Source organism: Scyliorhinus torazame, chromosome 3 (genome assembly GCF_047496885.1).
Source record: "Scyliorhinus torazame isolate Kashiwa2021f chromosome 3, sScyTor2.1, whole genome shotgun sequence".
Classification (NCBI taxonomy): Eukaryota; Metazoa; Chordata; class Chondrichthyes; order Carcharhiniformes; family Scyliorhinidae; genus Scyliorhinus; species Scyliorhinus torazame.
Window position 1 is genome coordinate 250783085 of NC_092709.1, and position 24011 is coordinate 250807095.

General features: G+C 46.2%; 1 protein-coding gene across 10 annotated transcripts in view; it reads right to left on the bottom strand.

The window, feature by feature from the left end:
• Positions 1-24011, bottom strand: part of LOC140409050 (protein unc-13 homolog B-like) — a 933512-nt gene that overhangs the window by 481096 nt on the left and 428405 nt on the right. For all 10 annotated transcript variants that reach the window (XM_072497095.1, XM_072497100.1, XM_072497102.1 and 7 more), the window contains one exon: positions 13876-13993. In XM_072497095.1, the coding sequence (XP_072353196.1) occupies positions 13876-13993 (118 nt within the window). The remainder of the gene's footprint in view (positions 1-13875; positions 13994-24011) is intronic.

The window sequence follows — 24011 nt, forward strand, 5'->3', positions numbered from 1 at the left end:
ACTCATTAGGTGCATCCATAATTGCAAACAATACGAATTGGATTCCTTTATCCCAATCCTCTAGAGAATCTTGACAATACACCCTCAACATTGTCTTTAATGTCTGATGCCACCTTGCTAACGCCCCCTGCGATTCTGGATGGTATGCAGTTGATTTAAATTGTTTTATTCCTAAGCTATCCATAACTTCTTTGAATAACTTTGAAGTAAAATTCGTTCCTCGAGTTTCTGTGGGTAGTCCAAATCGAGTAAAGAATTTAAGTAACTCCTCCACAATCCTTTTAGCTGTAATATTACGTACTGGAATGGCCTCTGGAAACCTAGTAGACACATCCATTACAGTCAAAAGATATTGATTCCCACTTTTTTTTTAGGAAGCGGTCCTACACAATCGATTAGGACCCTTGTAAAAGGTTCCTCAAATACTGGAATTGATATTAAGGGCGCTGGTTTTATCACTGCTTGAGGTTTGCCTATAACTTGACATGTGTGACATGATTGACAAAATTTAACTACATCTTTATGTAGTCCAGGCCAATAAAAATGTTTCTGGATTTTAGCTTGAGTTTTCCTTATTCCCAAATGACCTCCCACTGGTACCTCATGTGCAACTTGCAACACCTCCTTTCTATACCTTACCGGCAATACTACTTGATGAACTTCTGCCCACGTTTCATCCGCCTGCATATGTACAGGTCTCCATTTTCTCATCAAGACATCACTTTTACGGTAATAACACTCTGGTATACTCTGAGATTCCTCTTCCGTATATGCTTTCTGATATATCCGTTTTATTTCTACATCTTTCTGTTGTAACTCTGCCAATTTTCCTGAACTAAAAATATTCGCCTCATCCTCCACCTGTTCTTGTTCTTTTTCCACCATCTGATCAAAACTTGTTTCTGATAATTGCACTTCAACTTCATCTTCACTCTTTGATTTCTCCTCTTGTCTTAACCTGTGACTTTGCAACCTTGTTACTACACAATCCGGAAAAATCCCAGGACATTCGTCCTTTAACACTTCAGTTGACTGATTTTCCAATGGCTTATCAACCACAGTAGGCATCATTCCCACCTGCGATCCAGCTATATCATTACGCAAGATAAACTTATTCCTGGATGAGATAGTTTATCTATTACTCCTACTACCACTTCACCACTCTTCACTGAACTTTCCAACCTTACCTTATATAATGGAACGCTACTCCTCTCACCCTGAATTCCACATATCACCACCTTTTCTGGCAACATTCTTCCCAAACTATATAATTCCTCATCGCTTACCATTAAAGATTGACTAGCCCCTTTATCTCTTAAAATTGTGACTTCTTTTCCTGCTCGTCCTGATACACGAGTAAACTTTACCCACACAAGTAAATTCTTTAAATAAATCTGGCACCTTCTTAACAATTACTTCTTGAACAGGCTGTACAATCGTTTGCGCCTCCTTCGCTTCCCTTGGGCTTTCCTTTACCACTCTAACAAACCCCACTGTCTTATCCTGTTTTACCACATCAGCCTTCCTGGTGCTTTTCTTCAACCACCAACACTGTGACTTTACATGGCCTAATTTATTATAGTGAAAACATCTGAAACTTTTCATTTCTTTTCCACCCTCCTGGATTTCTTTTTTAATCTGAGGTACACTCTCTTTATTGTCTCCCATCAGATCACCTTTACCTTTACCACTTGAGTATTTCTCATGTCCCCAGTTTCTATCCCTCACCGGCTGAAACTGATGTCAGAAACCAATCTTTGATTTATGAACTAATTCATAATCATCTGCCATTTCCGCTGCTAATCTCGCAGTTTTAACCCTCTGTTCTTCCACACGAGTTCTCACTACATCAGGAATTGAATTTTTAAACTCCTGCAAAAGTATAATTTCTCTGAGAGCTTCATACGTTTGGTCTATTTTCAAAGCCCTTATCCACCTATCAAAATTACTCTGTTTGAGCCTTTCAAACTCCATGTATGTGGACCAAATTCTTTCCTTAAATTTCTAAAACTTTGTCTGTAAGCATCAGGCACTAGTTCATATGCACTTAAAATGGATTTCTTCACCTCCTCATACGTTCCAGATACCTCCTCCGGTAGTGATACAAACACTTCACTAGCTCTTCCGACCAGCTTTGTTTGAATCAGTAACACCCACATGTCCTGTGGCCATTTCATTTGTTTAGCTAACTTCTCAAATGAAATGAAAAAGGCTTCCACTTCCTTCTCGTCAAACCTTGGCAATGCTTGGACATACTTAAATAGATTCCCACCAAGTCTTCGACTATGACTCTCTTTCTCACTATCCTCATCACTATCATCCAACTGTACGTTTCCCTTTACGTCTGCCAATTTTAAATGATTGCCATGTTTCATGGCCATTTTCTGAAGTTCAAACTCCCTCTCTATCTTTTTCCCTGATCTGTATCTCCCTTTCTTTTTCTTTTTGTTCTGCTAGGGCTATTCTTTCTTTTCTCCTTTCTTCTCTCTCTCTCTTGCTCTTTCTTTGTCCGCTCTCTCTCATTCTCTTTCCTCTCTCTCTCTCTCTTATTCCAGCCGCTTTAATTCTTTCTCATGTTCCATTTGTTTATTTGCAACTGAAGTTTTGCCATTTCCATTGAGTCAAACTCTATCTCAGGCAACTTTAAATGCTTAACCACCGACATAATTACCTCACCTTTTCGCATTTTGTCAGGTAATGTTAACTGCAATGTTCTTGCCAAATCTAACAGTCTGCTTTTCATTTCTGTCCGTAACGTACTCTGTGTGAGATTCTCCACCCCCAAATACGTCTGAGCCTCTGAAAGAGCCATTGTTCACAACACTCTCCCCACTTAAACTAAAATACCAGACCGTAAAAGAAACAATCCTTCACTGTCCTTAAATTCACAAAAGCCAATCCAATAGATAGACTTTTATCCCCCTCGAGTCCCCAATTGTTAAGGGTGAGGCGTTTTCAGAACCCCAAAATGTATCATGGAGTTCAACCAACCTCTCCTTTTAATGGATTTGTTGCTTTTCCTAGCACACGGCTTTTTCCCTAGGTGTGGGATTACAATTATGGACACGTGGGTTTTTAAACACAAAACGCTGTTTATTCCATGAACTCAACTTAACATCTTAAATAAACATTGGATCTCTTAAATCCCTTACTTCAAAGATAACTCAGAAAATATTGCAACTGTAAATAATTCCTTAAAATGTTCCTTCAAACTTCCAAGAGACTTAACAGCTTTAAATGGGGGTTTCTGTTGGCGGTCTCTGATTGCATAAACTGGCATGGTAAAGGGAAGGACTCGCATACCGGGCCCCCACTCCTGACGCCAGCAGGAACCACCAGCGATTCTCTGAAATCTGGAGCATCTAGGTTTCATAATGGAGAATTCCAACCTTTGTTTAAAGTAAACAAAGTTTTAGATCCAAGATTCAATGAAGAAAGCCACAAGATTCCAAAGGTTTTGAACAAATATAAACTTTACCTTACAAGGCCAAAAAGATTAAACAATTTACAATATTTATCTTATACTCTAAGATTCAGGGCAAGTAAGAAATTTTATAGGCCCACTGTGGCTGAACACACCTCACTACACAATAAAGACAGATGCAACCAAAATTAATTCCATGGATTTCTCAACAACCAACCCAGACGTTCGTCACACTGTGAACCAACTAATTTCACTGAAACTCAGTCTTTCTTACGAGGGTTTCCAATCGTCACCTTCAAAGATCTTGCCTTGGAATTCTCTCCAAAGATTGCAGCAACTCAAAATGCCAACCTCACAGGGTTTCAATTTAACTTTCTGTGATTTTGTTGCCCTGGACTCGAAGTACGCTCGATACTAGCTCGCAAGCACAATTTCAACTCTTCGGCTGCATCAAGCAGAACATCACTGTTAAAAGGGGAACCTTTGGCCCAATGGCCTTCTTTACTTAAAGTATGTTCCCCGCAGCCCTTTCTCAAACTTGGAGCTTGTTTCTCTGCTAGTTTTGATTTTGTTAACTTAACTGGGACCTGTTTTGTCCCCTGTCTTCATGCCTTACCTGGGACACTTGCTGGCTGACTCAAATTGACTATTCATCTACTGAGCCAAACTGACTGTTCATGCTTGAACTGATATGGTGACCTAACAAAATGCTAAGCTCCAAGAGGATCCAGCCCTGGTTACTAGGCAGGAACAAATGTAACAAGCATCAGAATATCCTCTATCTTTGGGTAGCATAGTGGTTAGCACAGTTGCTTCACAGCTCCATGGTCCCAGGTTCAATTCCCTGCTTGGGCCACTGTCTGTGTGGAGTCTGCACGTTCTCCCCGTGTCTGCGTGGGTTTCGTCCGGATGCTCCGGTTTCCTTCCACAGTCCAAAGATGTGCAGGTTAGGTGGATGGGCCATGATAAATTACCCTTAGTGTCCAAAAAGATGAGGTGAGGTGGGGTTACCGGTTTACAGGGATAGGGTGGAGACGTGGGCTTAAGTAGGCTGCTCTTTCCAAGAGCCGGTGCAAACTGGATGGGTTGAATGGCCTCCTTCTGCTCTGCAAATTCTATGATTCTATGAAATGTTACAAACTGCTAAATTAGCATACAGGGACATAGAAAAAAATGGATTTTATAACAGTGTATTTAAGGCTGAGATAGACAGATTTTTGGTCTCAAAAGTGGAGTTGAAACCCAAGATCAGCCATGATTATAATAAATGACAAGAGCAGGCTCGATGGGCCATATTGCCTTCTGCTCCTCCTTCTTATGTCCACCATCTCGCATAGATGGAAGGATGCAGACAATAACATAACGGAGGATTAAAATAAAAGGTATTTCTTGCACTTAATCAAAGCTCAGCTACTTTAAGATTACTTGCTGCAATAGAATACAGAGACAAAAGATTACTTGAATCAGCACTGAACCTCATTAGATTGGACTTAATTAGATTCATATTCCAGACTGCTTGCTATATCCCTTTCTAGGTAACCACAGAGACTGCAATTCGCTGACTGTTATGTGATTTGGGGCAAGTTATAAAAGGTAAAGTTGTAAAAGGTCATAAAGTTAATAAACTTACAAAGGTCAGTCTTCCTAATGAATCCTCTGCTTTACGATGCATTTAAGAGAGCAACATAATGAGACTTCCGGTGGCGGCGATGTGCTGAGCAGACTCACATCAAATGGCTCTCCTCCCAAACAAACCCAAAAGAGGCAATTTATCAAGAATTCTGGCTTAAAAAGCCCACCAAAACCCACCAAAAACAAGTATAAAAGGAACATGCCTGAAAATAAACTGAGGGGACAGCAAGACATTAGGAGCAGCAGTGAAGGAAAGGGGCAGAAGCTGCAGGCGCGCTGGCAGGCAGCCCCACGCAGCGAGACGGAGGTTCAGGCAAACCAGGAAGGGGGAAAGCTAGCGAACCGAACAGTAGACCAGGAATAGGATGCAACGACCATCCCCATGGAAGAATGGAGAAGCGTGCTGAAAAGGGAGCTAAACGCCATGAAGAAGGCGATCAGGATGGAGTTCCACATGCTGCTGAAGGAGGTGATGTCGGAGGTAACAAACAAAATGCAGCGAATCATAGAAGGCCTGGGAAGGAAGGTGGAGGCACAGGAAAAAAAATCCTGGAGTTGGAAAAGGCCACCTCGGACTAGTGCGACATGATTGTAGCTCTAGAAACTGAGGTGAGAAGGTTGTTGTCAACCCAGGGGAGCCTAAGAGGGAAAATGGAGGACCAGGAAAACAGGTCCAGACAGCAGAACATCAGAATAGTGGGCCTGCCAGAGGGGAGAGAGGGCAGAGACTCAACGGGCTACATCGTGCAAATGCTGGGCAAGCTAATGGGAAGGGAGGGCTTTCCAAACCCCCCGAAATGGACAGGGTGCAGAGGCCGCTTCGACCCAGGCCCAAAGTTGGGGAGCAGCCCAGAACGATTATCACGAAGCTGCACCAGTTCCAGGACCGGGAAAAAATCCTAAGGTGGGCTCGTCAGACAAAATCGTGCACTTGGGAAGGGAAGAATACAAGACATTGGGATGAACTTGGCAAAAAAGAGGGCAGAGTTCAACAGAGCAAAATCAGCACTCTACAAAAGCAGAGTGTGATTTGGGATGTTATTCCTGGCAAGACTCTGGGTAACAATCAAGGGAAAGGAACTATATTTTAACACCCCAGCGGAGGCCGATGAGTTCGTGAAATTGAACAAATTGGGGGAGGAACAACCGCAATAACAATGAAAGCTGCAGGTGCGGAAAAAAGAATCGGAACAAAGAGCGGAGGACAGACCGCAAATAGAGACAATAATATCACAAACTGTATGCATATGTTTTCTGTTTTACGTGGGACTGCTGCCTCGTTTTGCAGCTCGTCTCTTCTCTTAATATGATGAGGGGGGAGCAGAGCAAGGAGAGCGAGAGTGAGAAAAGCAGACAGGCGGGTGAGATAAGGGGTGGAAGGAGGAAGGTAAAGCAGGGCCAGAACCAGACAAGTATTGGAAGAGGAGCCACTGTACTAGCGAGGGCCAATACCGGAGGGCAGAAAGAAATAAGAGCCGCAGCTCACCTCTCAGGAGAGAGGGAGCACCTGGCACAAAGAGGGGACGGGGACGGAACAGAAGGGAGGGAAGAACACAGGGGGAGGGCGAAAAGATGGACAGGGGCTGGGGGAGTGGGGGGGGGGGGGGGAAAGAGGGGTCGGGGGGACCGCAGAACAAAAATGAAATGAATGAAAATCGCTTATTGTCACGAGTAGGCTTCAATGAATTTACTGTGAAAAGCCCCTAGTCGCCACATTCCGGCGCCTGTTCGGGGAGGCTGGTACGGGAATTGAACCGTGCTGCTGGCCTGCCTTGGTCTGCTTTAAAAGCCAATGATTTAGCCCAGTGAGCTAAACCAGCCCCTGGTTTAAAGAAGCAAAGGGAAGGTTGAGGTCGAGAAACAGAACGTAAACAGGCCTCGGCAGGCATGGAGCAGGGCGAGGAACCAAGATGGTGCCGCAAACAACCACCCGGGGAGCACCAGGGTGAAGGGAGACACCAGAGTGCAGGAGCGCATCCATGTGGCGTACACATAGTTGGCGGCCGTGTTGGGTGTCCCCTAGACAAAGGGAAACCGCCGAGCGCTGGGACCTGACCTCATGGTGAGAGTTTCGACCGGGGCCATTTTGGACGGCCCCCTAACAAAAGGGAAACCCTGGAGTGCAGGGGCTAGTCCAACAGGTAAGTATGGGTTATCCCACAGGACCGGGGGGTCAGGAACCCCGCACCAGGATTGTTACCTGGAATGTAAGGGGACTAAACGGCCCAGTGAAAAGATCCAGTCTTCGCCCACCTAAGAAGGCTAAAAGCAAACATAATCTACTTACAAGAAACACACCTGAGGAAGAGCTATAAGGGTAACTACAAAGACATGAGGGAGGAGCTGGCCAGAGTTGATTGAAAAAGGAGCCTAGCAGGGAAGACAGTGGAACAGCAATGGCAGGGGTTTTTGGGGTTATTCGGAAGGCACAGCAGAAATTAATCCGAAGGAGGAGGAAACATGACTGATCTGTTCCTGTAAGAACACTATTCACGACGCCCTATCCTGCTTTTGTTTGGTCTTGTTCCGCACTGTAACCAATCACTATTTGTTGATGCACCACTGTCAATATACAAAGAATAAAGAAAGGTACAGCCCAGGAACAGGCCCTTCAGCGCTCCAAGCCCGCGCCGACCATACTGCCCGTCTAAACTGAAATCTTCTACACTTTCTGGGTCCGTATCCCTCTATTCCCATCCTATTCATGTATTTGTCCAGATGCCCCTTAAATGTCACTATCGTTATCCTGTCGATTATTCTTTTGTCTATGTACGTACTGTGTACGTTCCCTTGGCCGCAGAAAAATACTTTTCACTGTACTTCGGTACATGAGCCAATAAATATCAATCAATCAATCGTAGGTTCCTTTACATAATAATAATCACTTATTGTCACAAATAAGCTTCAATGAAGTTACTGTGAAAAGCCCCAAGTCGCCACATACCGGCGCCTGTTCGGGGAGGCTGGTATGGGAATTGAACCCGCACTGCTAGCCTTGTTCTGCATTACAAGCCAGCTGTTTAGCCCACTGTGCTAAACCCGCCCCTGCCTTGGAAACTATCGCGGATACATTCTATAAACTTCTCCTCAAGGCTGCCTTGACCGACCTGGTTAAACCATTCGACATGTTGGTTAAAATCCCCCATGATAGCTGCTCTACCATTTCTACATGCATCAGTTATTTCGTTGTTTATTGCCCGCCCCACCGTAATGTTACTATTTGGTGGCCTATAAACTACTCCTATCAGTGACTCTTTCGCCTTCCTATTCCTGATTTCCACCCAAATGGATTCAACCTTATCCTCCATAGCACCGATGTCATCCCTCACTACTGCCCGGATAATGTAATAAAAATGGCCAAGACATATCAATGGAGCACTATAACACAAAATATGACAGAGCACATAGAGAAACTAGGTCAGATGACCAAAAGCTTGGTCCAAGAGGTAGGTTTTTAAAGTAATGACTGAAAGGAGGAAAGCAAGGTAGAGAGGTGGAGAGGTGTAGGGAGAGAATTCCAGACCTTAGGATCTAGGCATCGAGGATGTTCAAGAGGCCAGAATTGGCCAGATGGAAACAGATTCTCCAAGGGTTGTGGAGCTCATGGAGATGAGCTGGTGGAGATTATAGAGATATAGAAAGGGATTTCATAGCATTTATAGTGCAGAAGGAGGCCATTCGGCCCATCGAGTCGGCACCGGCTCTTGGAAAGAGCACCTCACACAAGGTCAACACCTCCACCCTATCCCCATAACCCAGTAACCCCAACCAACACTAAGGGAAATTTTGGACACTAAGGGCAATTTATCATCGCCAATCCACCTAACCTGCACTTCTTTGGACTGTGGGAGGAAACCGGAGCACCCGGAGGAAACCCACGCACACACGGGGAGGATGTGCAGACTCCGCACAGACAGTGACCCAAGCCGGAATCGAACCTGGGACCCTGGAGCTGTGAAGCAATTGTACTATCCACAATGCTACCGTGCTGCGGGGGTTGAGTTAGGAGGGGGTTGGAATAGTAACTTTTTGAAAAATTCTTCCATGGGCATCGCTGACTGGGCCAACATTTATTGCCTATCCATAATTGCCCTTAAACTGAGTGACTTGCTTTGGCCATTTCAGAGGTAGTCACATTGTTGTTGATCTGGAGTCACTTGCAGGCCAGGCCTGGTAAGGATTGCAGATTTCCTTCCATTAGTGAACCAGAAGGATTTTAACAACAATCAACAATGGTTTTATGGTCATTATTAGACTAGATGAGTTGAGACAGAGGTAAGTCGAGCAACATTTAGGTGATAGAAACAGACGGTCTTAGCGATGGCGTGAATATGTGGTCAGAAGCTCACTTTGGGGTCAAGTATGACACCAAGATTGTGAACAGGCTGGTTTAGTCTCAGACTCCGGCAGAGAGAAGGATGGAGTTAGTACCTAGGGAATGGAAATCGAAGTGGGAACCGAAAACAATGGCTTTGGCATTTTCAATACTTAATTGGAAGAAATTTCTGCTCCTCCAAGAATGGATGTTAGAATGTCAGAAAAGGAGTCTGATAATTTTGTACCAGTGGAGGAGACACGGGATGTGGCAGGGGGGTAAATGTAAATATCATCACAGTACCAGAGGATTATAGGCTGTTCTGCCCTTTTGAGAGAGAGCTGACTGGTGGTGATTTAACCTGAGGGTCACCACAGCTCAGGTGAGGGGCAAGGTTGCGAAGGCGAGATCTTCATGAATAACCTCAGCCAGTACAGGAATTGACCCACACTGTTGGCATCGCTGCACATTCAAACCAGCCGTCCAGCCAACTGAGCTATACCTGGATGTACTCACCATACATGTAACATTATGCTGTTGATTTTAGGGTGCGTTTCACTAAATCCCTCCCACCCCTCTCCTTGTCGCATTGCATGCACGACACAGAACCATAATATTTTCCCCGATGGAACTATGCCAGCATTTCTGCTCTATATAAACCTCGTCCCATCCTTCTGTATCTAACCCTACCGGCGCATCCTTCTATTCCTTTCTCGAATATTGCTGAAAAGAGTGACTTGATTTGATTTGATTTATTATTGTCACATATATTAGTATACAGTGAAAAGTGGTGTTTCTCGCATGCTATGCAGACAACGCATAACGTACATAGGGAAGGAAGGAGAGATTGCAGAATGTAATGTTACAGTCATAACTGGGATATAGAGAAAAAATCAACTTAATACAAGGTTGGTCCATTCAAAAGTCTGATGGCAGCAGGGAAGAAGCTGTTCTTGAGTCGGCTGGTACGTGACCTCAAACTATTGTATCTTTTTCCTGACGGAAGAAGGTGGAAGAGAGTATGTCCAGGGTGCGTGGCGTCCTTAATTATGTTGGTTGCCTTTCCGAGGCAGCGTGAATTATAGATAGAGTCAATGGATGGGAGGCTGGTTTGCATGATGGACCGGGCTACATTCATGACCTTTTGTAGTTTCCTGCAGTCTTGGGCAGAGCAGGAACCATACCAAGCTGTGATACAACCAGAAAGAATGCTTTCAATGGTGCATCTGTTGGTGAGAGTTGTAGCTGACATGCCAAATTTCCTGAGTCATCTGAGAAAGTAGAGTCATTGGTTGGCTTTCTTAACTATATTGTCGGCATGGGGGGGACCAGGACAGGTTGTTGGTAATTTGGACACCTAAAAACTTGAAGCTCTCGACCCTTTCTACTTCGTTCCCATTGATGTAGACTGGGGCATGTTCTCCTCTACGCTTCCTGAAATCAATGACAATCTCCTTTGTTTTGTTGACATTGAGGGAGAGATTATTGTCGTCGCACCAGTGCACCAGATTCTCTATCTCATTCCTGTACTCTGTCTCGTCATTGTTTGAAATCCGACCCACTACGGTGGTATCATCAGCAAATTTGAGAATCGAGTTGGAGGGGAATTTGGCCACGCAGTCATCGGTGTATAAGGACTATAGTAGGGGGCTGAGGACACAGCCTTGTGGGGCACCAGTGTTGAGGATGATCGTGGAGAAAGTGTTGCCTATCCTTACTGATTGTGGTCAGTAGGTTAGGAAGTTCAGGATCCAGTCGCAGAGGGAGGAGTTGAGGCCCAGGCCACGGAGTTTGGAGATGAGTTTTGTCAGAAAAATAGTGTTGAAGACTGAGCTGTAGTCAATAAATAGGATTCTGACACAGGTGTCTTTGTTATCTAGGTGTTCCAGTGTTGAGTGCAGGGCCAGGGAGATGGCGTCTGCTGTGGACCTGTTGCAGCGGTAGGTGAACTGCAGTGGTTCAATGCAATCCGGGAGGCTGGAGTTGATTTGTGTCATGACTAACCTTTCGAAGCACTTCATAATGATGTATGTCAGAGCCACTGGATAATAGTCATTAAGGCACGCTGCTTGGCTTTTCTTTGGTACAGGGATGATGGTTGTCTTCTTGAAGGAGATAGGGACCTCAGATTGTTGTATAGAGAGGTTGAAGATGTCTGCGAATACCCCCGCCAGCTGATCCGCGCAAGTCCGGAGTGCTCGTCCGGGTACCCTGTCCGGGCCAGTGGCTTTCCATAGGTTGACCTTCGAGAAGGCTGCTCTGACATCTGCAATGGTGACCCTGGATACAAGTTCATCCGAGGCTTCCAGGGTGGAGGGCGCGCTCTTGCTGACCTCTTGCTCAAAACGGGCATAGAATGCGTTGAGCTCATCAGGGAGGGGTGCGTTGCAGCCAATGATTTTACATGCCTTCATCTTGTAGCCCGTTATGTCTTACAGACCTTGCCATAGTCGGCAGGGGTCCGTGTGGCTAGCCTGGGACTCGAGCTTGGTCCGGTACTGTCTTTTGGCATCTTTGATTTCCTTAGATCATATCTGGCTTTCTTGTAGAGGTCAGGGTCGCCTGACTTAAACGCCTCAGACCTAGACTTCAGCAAGCAGTGGATATCCCTGTTCATCCAGGGTATCCGGTTGGGAAACACGCGGATTTGCTTCTTTGGCACACAGTCTTCTACACACTTACTAATGAAGTCAGTTACTGTAGTGGCGTACTCGTTCAGGCTGGCCGCAGAGTTTGTAAATATTGACCAGTCCACTGACTCTAAGCAGTCCCGTAGGAGATCATCCGATTCCTCAGACCAACATTGCACGACTTTCTTTGACAGATTCTCCCACTTCAGGTTTTGCTTATAGGCCGGGAGCAGGAGAACAGCTTTGTAGTCAAATTTGCCAAAGTGTGGGCAGGCGATAGAGCGATAGGCATGTTTGATATTTGTGTGGCAGTGGTCCAGGATGTTTGGGCCTCTGGTGGACAGATGACGTGTTGGTGGTAACTTGGTAGTACGCTCTTGAGCTTGGCCTGATTGAAGTCCCCGGCCACGATGAACAAGCCCTCGGGATGTTTTGTTTCTCGGGTTGGAGAATCGGTGAGGGGGTGGCGTGAATCCCACAGGATTTCTGCACTTGCTCGTTTTTGCCTGTGTTGGCTGAATTTCCCTCGAATCTTTGCGGTTCTCCATTTTAAGTCGGGAAGTGGCCAACCCAGGTGGCTACAGTTCCCTCATCCAAATCATTTATGGTGTGAACAGTTGGGGTCCCAGCACAAATCCTTGCAGTACACCACTAGTCACTGCCTGCCAATCGGAAAAAGGCCCATTTATTCAAACTTTTTGTTTCCTGTCTGCTAACCAGCTTTCCATCCATCTCAAGACACTATCCGCAATTCAGTGCGCTTTAATTTTACACATTAATCTGCTGTGTGATACCTTGTCGAAAGCCTTCTGAAAGTCTAAATAAATCACATCCATCGGTTCTCCCTGATCAACTCTACTAGTTACAGCTTCAAAGAATTCAAGTAGATTTGTCAAGCATGGTTTCCTTTTCATAAATCCATGCTGACTTTGTCTGATTATACCACCTGCTTTCCAACTGCTGTTCTATGAAATTCTTGATAATGGACTCCAGCAACTTCCATGCTACCGATGTTAGGCTCACTGGTCTATAAAATCATAGAATCTGTACAGAGCAGAAGGAGGCTATTTGGCCCATCGAGTCTGCACCGACCCTCTGAAAGAGCACCCACCCTATCCCTGTAACCCAACCCAACCTTTAAGACACCAAGGTGCAATTTAACATGGCCAATCCATCTAACCTGCACACCTTTGGACTGTGAGAGAAAACCGGAGCAATCGAACCTCGCAAACACAGGGTGAAAGTGCAAATTCCACACAGTTACCCAAACCGGAATTGAACCTGGGTCCTTGGCGCTGTGAGGCTGCAGTGCTAACCACTGTGCCACCATGCTGCCGTACCCTGTTTTCTCTCTACCTCCGTTTTTGAATAGCGGGGTTATATTAGCTACCCTCCGATCTGCAGGAACCATTCCAGAGTCCAAAGAATTTTGGAAAATGACCACCAATGCATCTACTATTTCTAGGGCCACCTACTTAAATAATCTGCGATGAAGATTATCAGGCCCTGAAGATTTATCCACATTCAATCCCACTAATTTCCCCAACACCATTTCTCTACGAATACTAATTTCCTTCAGCTCCCCACTGAAATTTGTATTTCTCAGAATTTCCTGTACATTATTTATGCCTTCCATTGTGAAGACAGAAGCAAAGTACAAATTTAGTTCCTCAGCCATCCCTTTCTTCCCCATTATGGGTACAGTGTTGCATTTAATAAAAGTGTTGGTAAATTAGCGAGAAAAGCCGTTAAAGGAGGCATTATTCAATGATTTAGAAGACCAAAGCAACAATTTGCAAAGTAATTTTTTTCTAAGATATTTCTGCAAGATGCTAGCTGAAAAGGTATTTTGAATCACATTCAAGCCATCTTACCTCATCAGATTGCCTAATACACTTCAGTGGTATCCATACATTGCCCACCATTGTATCCCAGATTAGCCCTTTGTTCCAGACTTCCACAATCAAACCAAGTTCCAATCGGCTGATCTCGCTGTAGAAAACAAAATTAATGCATTGTTAAATCACAATTACATCATGCTCTTTGCAAAGACAAACTACTGTCAGAAGCCAGCTATACCTTTCAGTTTTGGGAAAGTTATGAATCACCAAGAACTTCACAAAATTAGAGGCAGCCTCAGTCAAGCTGACAGCTGAAATCCGGCCCTGAATTTACAGCTTGTGGTTCACAAAACCAACTGCGCACGAGAAAATGGAAAGGTCATAACCTAAGCTAGGGGTCACACCCAATGTTTTTTTATTTGCATTGTCATCAAAAAATTCTGAAGTACATCACAACGGTTTGCATATAATATTACAGAAGGAAAATGTGAGTATTTAAGGTGAAATTTATTCATGTCCACATTAATTTACCCTCCAGCATGTTGTGTGGCACAACCACCGTGCTGAATGGGATAGATTTCGAACAGGTCTAGAAACTCAAGACCTGGCAACCATGATGCATGCGCTCTGGGCCATCAGTAGCAGCAGAATTGCACTCAACCGCAATGTATAGTCTTATGGCCCAACGTATCCTCCACTCTACCATTACAATTGAGCCAGGGCATCAACACTGGTTCAATGAAGAGTGCAGGGGGATATGCCAGGAGCAGCACTGGGCATACCTTAAAATGAGGTGTCAACCTGGTAACTCTGCAACAGGACTACTTGTCTGCCAAACATCATAAATATTAAGCAATACTCAGAGCTAAATGGTTCCACAACCAATGAATCAGATCAAAGCTCTGCAATCTTCCACATCTACTCACAAATGATGGTGGGCAATTACACACTGGAGGAGGCGGCTTCACAAATACCCCCATCCAATTGAAGGAGGCAAGCATAACAGTGGAAAAGATAAGGCTTCAGCCACAAGTGCCAAGTGGATGAGACATCTTGGCCTCTTCTGAAGATCCCTAGAATCACAGATGCCGGTCTTTAGCCAATTCAATTCGTTCCATGTGATATCAAGAAATGGCTGAAGACACTGGACCCTGACAATATTCCGGCAAGAGTCCAGAACTTGTCACGCCCTTATCCATGATGTTCCATTACAGCTACAATGATGTCATTTACCCAGCAAGGGAAAAATTTCCCAGATATGTCCTCAAATCATAAAGGACAAATCCGACCTGGCCAATTACCGCCCATCAGTCCAATCTTGACCATCAGCAAAGTGATTGAAGGGGCCTTCAACAGTGCTCTAAAGCAGCAAAGGTATCCCTTTGGAGCAGTAGTGTATTGCTCTGCATGGCTGAAGAGCTGAAGTTCTGCTTGTGAGCTCGTGCTTGAGTGCATGCTCAGAAATCCAGCGGAAAGGAATCTCAAAGGATGAGATTCAAACCCTCAGCAGTGAGCCTTTCGGGTTGGAGTGACTTTTGGGGAGAATTCCAAGGTGAAATCTTTGAAGGTGAAGATTGAAAACCTTTGTGACAGAGACAGAGCAGAGTTTCCGTGAGATTGTTTCAGTCAGTGTTATTGACGCCTGGGTGGATTGTTGAGAAATCCATGGAATGTTTTGGTTGTATGTGGCATTTATTATCCATCATGTTGCGTTCAAAGACATTTTGCCTGTTAATTCACATGTACCATAAGATTTAGATTTTAGATTTCGATTTATTCTTTTGTGTACCGAGGTACTGTGAAAAGTATTGTTCTCAGTTTCCAACAACCACCCATAAATATCCGCAATCCTCCCTTCCCCCAGCTCATCCTGGCTTAGCAATTTATCCGGTAGAGTATACTTTGGCAGTGGAAGAAATGAGAGGAGCTACTTACATACAAAATCACACACCTGAATGTACCTAAATTCACTCCCCCTCAGCAATTGGACCTTTTCCTGCAATTCTTCCAGCCTTGCGAACCTCCCTTCTACAAACAGATCCCTTACCCGCTCTACTCCCTCTCTATGCTAACTCCTGTATGTCACGTTGATCCCTGCAGTAATGAACTTATGATTCCCACGTATTGGGGCCAGTACCGACATACTACCCACTCCAAAGTGCCGCCTCAGCCGGTTCCATACCTTGAGGGACAACTCCACGGCCAGGCTATTGGTATACCTACTCAGTGAAAAAGGGAGGGGGGCCATCACCAGGGCCCCTAAGCACACCCCCAAACAGGAGGTCCCCTCCACCTGAACCCATTCTGACCCCCCACTCCCCCACCACCGTCGCACCTTCTCCACATTTTCCACCCAATAATAATATTGCAGGTTTGGGAGCGTCATCCTCCCTACCCACTGTCCTCTCTGCAAAGGGGCCCTCCAGATCCCGATCATCTTACCTGCCCATGCAAATTCAGAGATTAGCTTATCTACCCTCTGAAAGAACGCCTTTGGAAGGAATATCGGAAGGGACTGAAAAACAAATAAAAACCTCAGGAGAATGTTCACCTTCATGGTCTGCACCCTCCCTGCTAAGGGCAGTGATAGGGAATCCCACCTCTTCAAATCCCCCCCCTACCAAACCAGCCAAGTTCCACTTGTGCATTGTGGCCCAACAATGGTTCGCCTGAATTTCCAGACACCAAAGCCTTGTTTTGGCCAGCTAAATGGCAGGGCTCCCAAATTAGCACTCCTCCCCTGGGCGTTCACCGTGAATACGATAGTGACATTTAAGGGGCATCTTGACAAATACATGAATAGGATGGGAATAGAGGGATACGGACCCAGGAAATGTAGAAGATTGTAGTTTAGTCGGGCAGCATGGTCGGCACGGGCTTGGAGGGCCGAAGGGCCTGTTCCTGTGCTGTACATTTCTTTGTTCTTTGTACCTCACTCTTTGCAACACTCAATTTATACCCAGAAAAGGCGCCAAACATCCCTAATTGGTCCATTATTTTCCCTATGCACTCCAGACAACAGATCATCTGTGTACAATGACACCCTATGATCCCTCGCTCCCCTTTCAATGTCCTTGGACGCTCTCAAAGCCATGAGCGCAATAGCCAAAGGCTTAATAGCCAACACAAACAACAGCAGGGACAGCAGGCATCCCTGTCTCGTGCCCATATGTAGACTACAATATCCCAAACCCATCGTATTTGTCCTCACACTTGCGGTGGAGACTGCATACAGCAATCGGACCCACAAAATGAACATTGGCCCAAGCCGCACCAGGATCTCAAACTGGTACCTCCATTCTACCCAATGAAAATCCTTGTCCGTGACCACTGATATAATAACTTCCAGCACCTTACCCCTAGACAGAGTCACTACCACATTCAGCAGTCTCCCAATATTGCTCGACAACTGCCACCTTAACAAAACCCATCTGGTCCTCAGAGACCACCTCGGGCACACACCCCTCCAGCCACCTCACCAGCACTTTAGCTTGCAGCTTCACATCAGTATTTAACAGGGAGATGGGCCTATAAGACCATCACCACACTGGATCCTTATCCTTCTTCATGATCAAAGAGATCACTGCCTGTGCCAGCATGGTTGACAACCACCAACCGCCACCCCCCCCACCCCCTCCGGGAACACCAACCCATCTAAAAATTAGACTGGTCCATGTTCAAGGCCACGGCAGCTAACCTGGACGAGTACGCAACCACCGTCACGGATTCATTAGTAAGTGTGTCGAGGACTGTGTACCATTGAAGACAATAAGTGTGTTCCCCAATTGGAAACCCTACCTCAACCAAAGGGTTCACTCCCTGCTGAAGCTCCGGACGGTGGTGTTCAAGTCTGACAGCCCTGACCTATATAAGAAATCCAGGTACGACGTATGGAAAGCCATCAGGGATGCCAAAAGACAATACCTCAACAAACTAGAGTCCCAGGCCAACAACACAAACCCACAACGTCTATGGCAGGGCTTACACGAGATCACAGGTTACAAAGCAAGGCCAGGCGGAATAACTGGAGATGGAGCATCCCTCCCCGATAATCTGAACAAGTTCTTTGCCCGCTTTGAGCAGTCAGCCAATACATCAGTGCCACACTGCCCTGGACACACCCATACCACTATTCCAGCCTCAGAGGTAAGAGCTGCCTTGAAAGTGAATCCCCGGAAAGCGACGGGCCCCGACTGAGTCCCTGGGCGAGCACTCAGAGCCTGCGCAGACCAGCTGGCGAGTGTATTCGCAGACATCTTCAAAACCTCACTCCTCCGCTCCGAGGTCCCCACTTCTTTCAAGTAGACCATCATGATACCAGTACCAAAGAAGAACAAGGTAGCCTGCCTTAACGACTACCGACCGGTGGCCCTGACGTCCGTTACCATGAAATGCTTTGCGTGGTTAGTCATGGGACGGATCAATGTCCGCCTTCCAGACGATCTCGATCCATTGCAGTTCGCCTATCACCGCAACCGGTCCACAGCAGATGCTATCTCCCTGGCTCTACAATCAACACTCGAACAACTCGACAACAAGGATACCTATGTGAGACTGCTGTTCATAGACATAGACTGCTCCGCCTTCAACACCATCATCCCAACAAAACTTATAACTAAACTCTGCAATCTTGAACTTGACCCCTCCCCCTGTGCAGTTGGATCCATGACTTCCTCACCAACAGACCGCAATCTGTCAGGATAGGCAACAGCATCTCCTCCACAATAGTCCTCAACACCGGGGCAGTGCAAGGTTGTGTGCTCAGTCTTCTACGGTACTACCTCTACACACATGACTGTGTGGCAAGATTTAACTTCAACTCAATCTCAGTGGGCAGCACGGTAACACAGTGGTTAGCACAGTTGATTCACAGCTCCAGGGTCCCAGGTTCAATTCCCGGCTTTGGTCACTGTCTGTGCGGAGTCTGCACGTTCGCCCCGTGTCTGCATGGGTTTCCTCCAGGTGCTCCAGTTTCCTACCACAGTCCAAAGATGTGGAGGTTAGGTGGATTGGCCATGCTAAATTGCACTGTCCAAAAGGTGGGGTGGGGTTACTGGGTTACAGGAATAGGTTGGAGATGTGGGCTTGGGTAGAGTGCTCTTTCCAAGGGCCGGTGCACAATCGATAGGCCGAATGGCCTCCTTCTGCACTGTAAATTCTATGATTCTAATCTACAAGTTTGCGGATGATACGACTGTGGCGGGTCGTATCTCGAACAACGACGAATCAGACTACAGAAGGGAGATAAATCACTTGGTTGCATGGGGTATTGAAAACAATCTCTCTCTCAATGTCGGAAAGACCAAGGAACTGATCATCAACTTCAGGAAGCATAGCACGACATCCACCAATGGCTCTGTCAGCATCAATGGCTCTGAAGTGGAGATGGTTGATAGCTTTAAGTTCCTGGGCGTCATCATCACAACAGTCTGTCCTGGTCCATTCATGTTGATGCAACAGTGAAGAAAGCCCATCAACGTCTCTACTTCCTATGGAAGCTGAAAAAATTCGGCAAGGCTGCATCAACTCTCACAAACTTCTACGATGTGCCATAGAGAGCAACCTATCCGGCTGCATCACAGCTTGGTATGGCAACTGCTCAGTCCAAGATCGCAGCATGGGTGAACGCAGCCCAGCGCATCACACAAGCTTGCCACCTGCACGTTGATTCTGTCTACACCTCCCGCTGCCTCAGGAAGGCAGACAGCATTATCAGAGACCCTCCCATCAAGACTTTGCTTTCTTCCAGACCCTTCCGGCAGAAGATACAGAAGTCTGAAGATCCGCACATCCAGACATAGGAACAGTTTCTAGCCCACAGCTACTCGACTCCTCAACGACTCTTCCTCAGACTGATCTGTTCCCTGTAAGAACACTATTCACGACGTCCTATGCTACTCTTGCTCATGTATTTGCTTTGTTTGACTCCTTGTTCTGCACTGTAACCAATCACAGTTGGTCGATGTACCATTTGTCAATGTACTCTGTCGATTATTCTTTTTTTGTCTACTATGTACGTACTGTGTACGTTCCCTTGGTCGCAGAAAAATGCTTTTCACGGTACTTCAGTACATGTGACACTGAATGAAATCAAAATCATATCAATCAAATGTCCCATCTCCACGTCCTCCCTTCAGGGCTCAGACCTATGCAGACCCGTTAGAAGACCTTGAACACATCCTTAATTTTCTCCGGTGCGTCACCAACCCTCCTCCCCCATCCCTAAATTCCGCTATTTCTCTCGTGACTGCGAGTCACCGCAACTAATGGGCCAGCAGTCGGCTGGCCTATTCCCCATACTCATAATACATTCCCCTTGAATAACAAAACTGCCTCACCACCTTCCCTGTCATCATTAGATTAAACACTCCCTGTAGCTTCTTCCGTTCTGCGAACAACTCGCTGGTCGGGGCCATCGAGTACCAACAGTCCACTTCCACAGTGGCATCCACCAACCTGTCTCTCTGCCCTCTCAACCTGGTCCCGCTGAACCACCACCTTCAACGTCTCCCAAAACGTTTTGGTTGAACTCTACATTGTCCTTTATCATCGAGGGCACCCTCTTGTAGAACATAGTGTCCACCAGGAGCGCCAAATCGAACTTCCACGAGGATTCTGGGCTCGGCCCGTTTCAAACTTCACATCCGCGTGGTCTGAAATCACAATCCTGTGTACCCTGCCCCCACAATCCGCGGGAATATTGACTTCCCCACCACAAAATGTCTATCCAGGTGTATAGTAGATGTACACGGGAGAAAGGGGGAAACTCCCTCTCTCCCGGGTGCCTAAACCTCCATGGATCCCACCCCCCCCATCTGTTCCCAAATACCCCCAGCTCCTTTGTCATACCCGACTAGGCCAATGGCTTGGGGTTCGACCTATCCATCCTGGGATCTAACACGCAATTTAAGTAACCCCCCCCATTATCAACTAATGTGAATCCAAGTCTGGGATGGACTGCAACATGTTCTTAACAGAATCCACATTGTCCCAATTGGGCGCGCAGACATACACTAACCCCTGCCAATCATCACGTACCTCCTTCCCTGGTCCCACATCTCACTGGCCGTCACAAATACTAACAGAATACCGCCATTAGACCCTCCTCAACCCATGCTCCTTGAGAAAGTCATTTGCCTCCTTCGGCATCGCAAAATAATGTTCTTTGCCCTTGAAAGTCACCCAGAGTTTGGCCGGGTACAAAACCACAAACTGGACCTTGCTCCAAAAGAACGCCGCCTTCGTCTTGGTAAAACCCGCCCGCCATTTGGCCAGATCGGCCCCAGTGTCCTGGTAGATTTGAAGCCGCTGACGCTCCCAGTTACAGTCACTTGTCAACTTCGCCCACCTCAGAATCTTCCTCTCCTTTCCCTGAAATTTGTGCGTCCGGACTAGCACCGCCCGCGGCAGCTCCCCAGCTCTCAGCCTCTGTCGCAGTGAGCAGTGGCCCCAATCCACCTCCGGTACAGTGTCGAAGAGCCTTTTATCGACCAGCTTTTCGAACATCTTCGATACATAATCCGTGACACTCGTTCCCTTCACCCCTCCGGCAGTCCCACGATTCATAAGCCTGGAAAGCCTGTTTTTTGCAGCTCCCGTCCTGTCCAGCTTCGCCCAGCAGAGTTGAGAGATGTTCACTCCCCAGTGTCCTGTCTCCAATTTCCAACAAATTCAGCTAAAACTACGAACAAAGGAAATCCCTTCTCTTTAGAAGGTGGTCCCCTGTTGCTAAGCAATGACTTATCCTTCTCTCGGTTTTTATTTACTCTTCACGCTGTAACCCTTTCTAACAATAGTCATAGTTGGAACTTAACCAAGCCCCACGAATAAATCACCTTCGTTCAGCATGAATCTAACTTTCGGTTTTACCCTTCCAGGCAAAGAAACAATAAATTAAATCCACTTAAACTGTACCTTATTTCTAATGTTTAACAATACAAATATGAACCCCGTAAAACCACCTGTGTTCTAACAGTGCAGGAACAATTGTGGTTTAAAATGGCCATATGATGTTTTATTTTTTACTGAAAGTCTTTGTATTAATTAGTATCCAGACAATAATAGCCCTAGGCAGAAAAGAAAACACTTCATCTGGATCTTCTTCTGAACTTCTTCCTCATTCGGATTCAAGCCATTAACTAGGTTTCTCTTTCCACGGATGCTGCCGGACCTGGTCAGGTTTTCCAGCATTTTCTGTTTTTATTTCTGATTTCCAGCATGCGTAGTATTTCGCTTTTATTATTATCTTGATCTTCATTTGGTTACTATTTCTGTGAGCTAGAATATAGAAAATTTTGTTTATATTGTGGAAGAGGTCATTCCTGCTTTGTGGTGAATTAACCAGGAATTGCCATAATTAATCATCCATAACAAGTTATATCATGGTGCTATTGTCAGTATTCAAATTGAGACAAAGTTTGGACCTAAATTTGGGTTGTGGATATGGCTGTTAAAAAAGCACCAAAGGCTAGTGTCCGCACAAACAGTGAGTTTGTGGTATTTTTAGTTGAACAGGGGAACAAAACAGGCGTGCCCATGTCCCCCTATTGTTTGTGTTGGCGATAGAAACTTTCATCATTGCCCTAAGGTTTTCAGATGGGTGGAGGGGGATAATGAGGGGGTTGGAGGGTGGGGGCAGTGGAACATAAGGTGCCCTTGTACACTGATGATCTTCTCTGTATGTGACAGACCCAACCCCCAAAATGGGCAATATAGTGGCGCTGTTGAAGCATTTTGTCACTTTTCCAGGGTACAAATTGAACCTGGGGAAAAGTGAGTGTTTCCTGGTCACTCCCCTAGGAAGGGGAGCAAATCTGGGGGTATTGTCATTCCGCATAGCGGGTTCTCATTTCAGATACCTGGGGGTTCAGATGGCTCAGGATTGGGCTCAGCTCCATAAGTTTAACTATATGAATTTGGTGGGAAGGGTCAAGACCAACTCGCAAAGGTGGGATAGTCTCCCTCTGTCCTTGGCGGGCAGAATTCAGTAGGTTAAGATGAATATTTTACCAAAATTTCTGTTCCTGTTCCAACATTTGAGAGTTTTTCTACCAAAGTCCTTTTTTGGGGCAGTCGAGAAATTGATTTTGTCCTTTATTTGGTGAGCAAAGTGGCGAGGATTCGAAAGATTGTACTTCAGAGGGACCGGCAGTCAGGGGGCTTGAAGTTGCCAAGCTTGATATACTATTACTGGGTGGTGAATGTGGAGAAGGTGTTGGGGTAGTGTGGGGACCTGAGGCTCCATGGGTACAAATGGAGTCAAAATCATGTAGGGGGTCTGGGTTGAGGGCGCTAGCGATAGCTTTGCTCCCATTCTCCACCGGTGAAATATTCGGCAAATCCGGTGCTCGTCTCCTGAAGATATGGAAACAATTTCAGCAACACTTTAAATTAGGGGCGGTATTTTAGTTGGCGCCGATCTATGTGAATCATATGTTTGAGCCCGCGAGATTGGATGCCACGTACAAGGGTAGGAAGAGAAGGGGTTGGAAGGAATGGGGGATTTGTTTTTGGAGGGACAGTTTGCAAGTTTGGAGGAGTTGTCAGAGAAATTTGGGCTTTCGTGTCTGACACGTTCAGAAACCTACAAGTTCGCAATTTTGCAAAACAGATCTTTACGACATTTCCTGTGGCGCCACCAGCCTCGTTGATGGGGAGGGTTCTTTCACTCGCAGGGTCGGAGGAGTGGAGTACCTCAGGTATCTATGGAAGGATTATGGCAGAAGACGCAGTGTCGGTGGAAGGGGCGTAGGCCAATTGGGAGGAGGAGTTGGGGCTGGTGTTGGAGGATGGGGTGTGAGGGGAGGCCCTGCGGAGGGTGAACGCCACGTCATCATGTGCGAGGCTTGGCTTAATACAGCTTATGGTAGTGAATCGGGCTCATTTGACTAGGTCTAGGATGAGTAGGTTTTTTGCAGGAGTGGAGGACAAGTGCGAGCGTTGTGGGAGAGGTCCGGCTAACCCATATGCACATGTGCTGGTCACGTCCTCAACTCATGAGGTTCTGGGTCTCCTTCGTTAGCACATTGCCGATTCTGAAAATTGAATTGGAGTTCTGTCCCTTAGGGGCCATATTTGGGATGTCAGACATGCCGGAGCTGCAGACAGGGGTGGGGGCCGTGTCCTGGCCTTCGCCTCGGTGATTACTCAGAGGCGAGTGCTGATGGGAT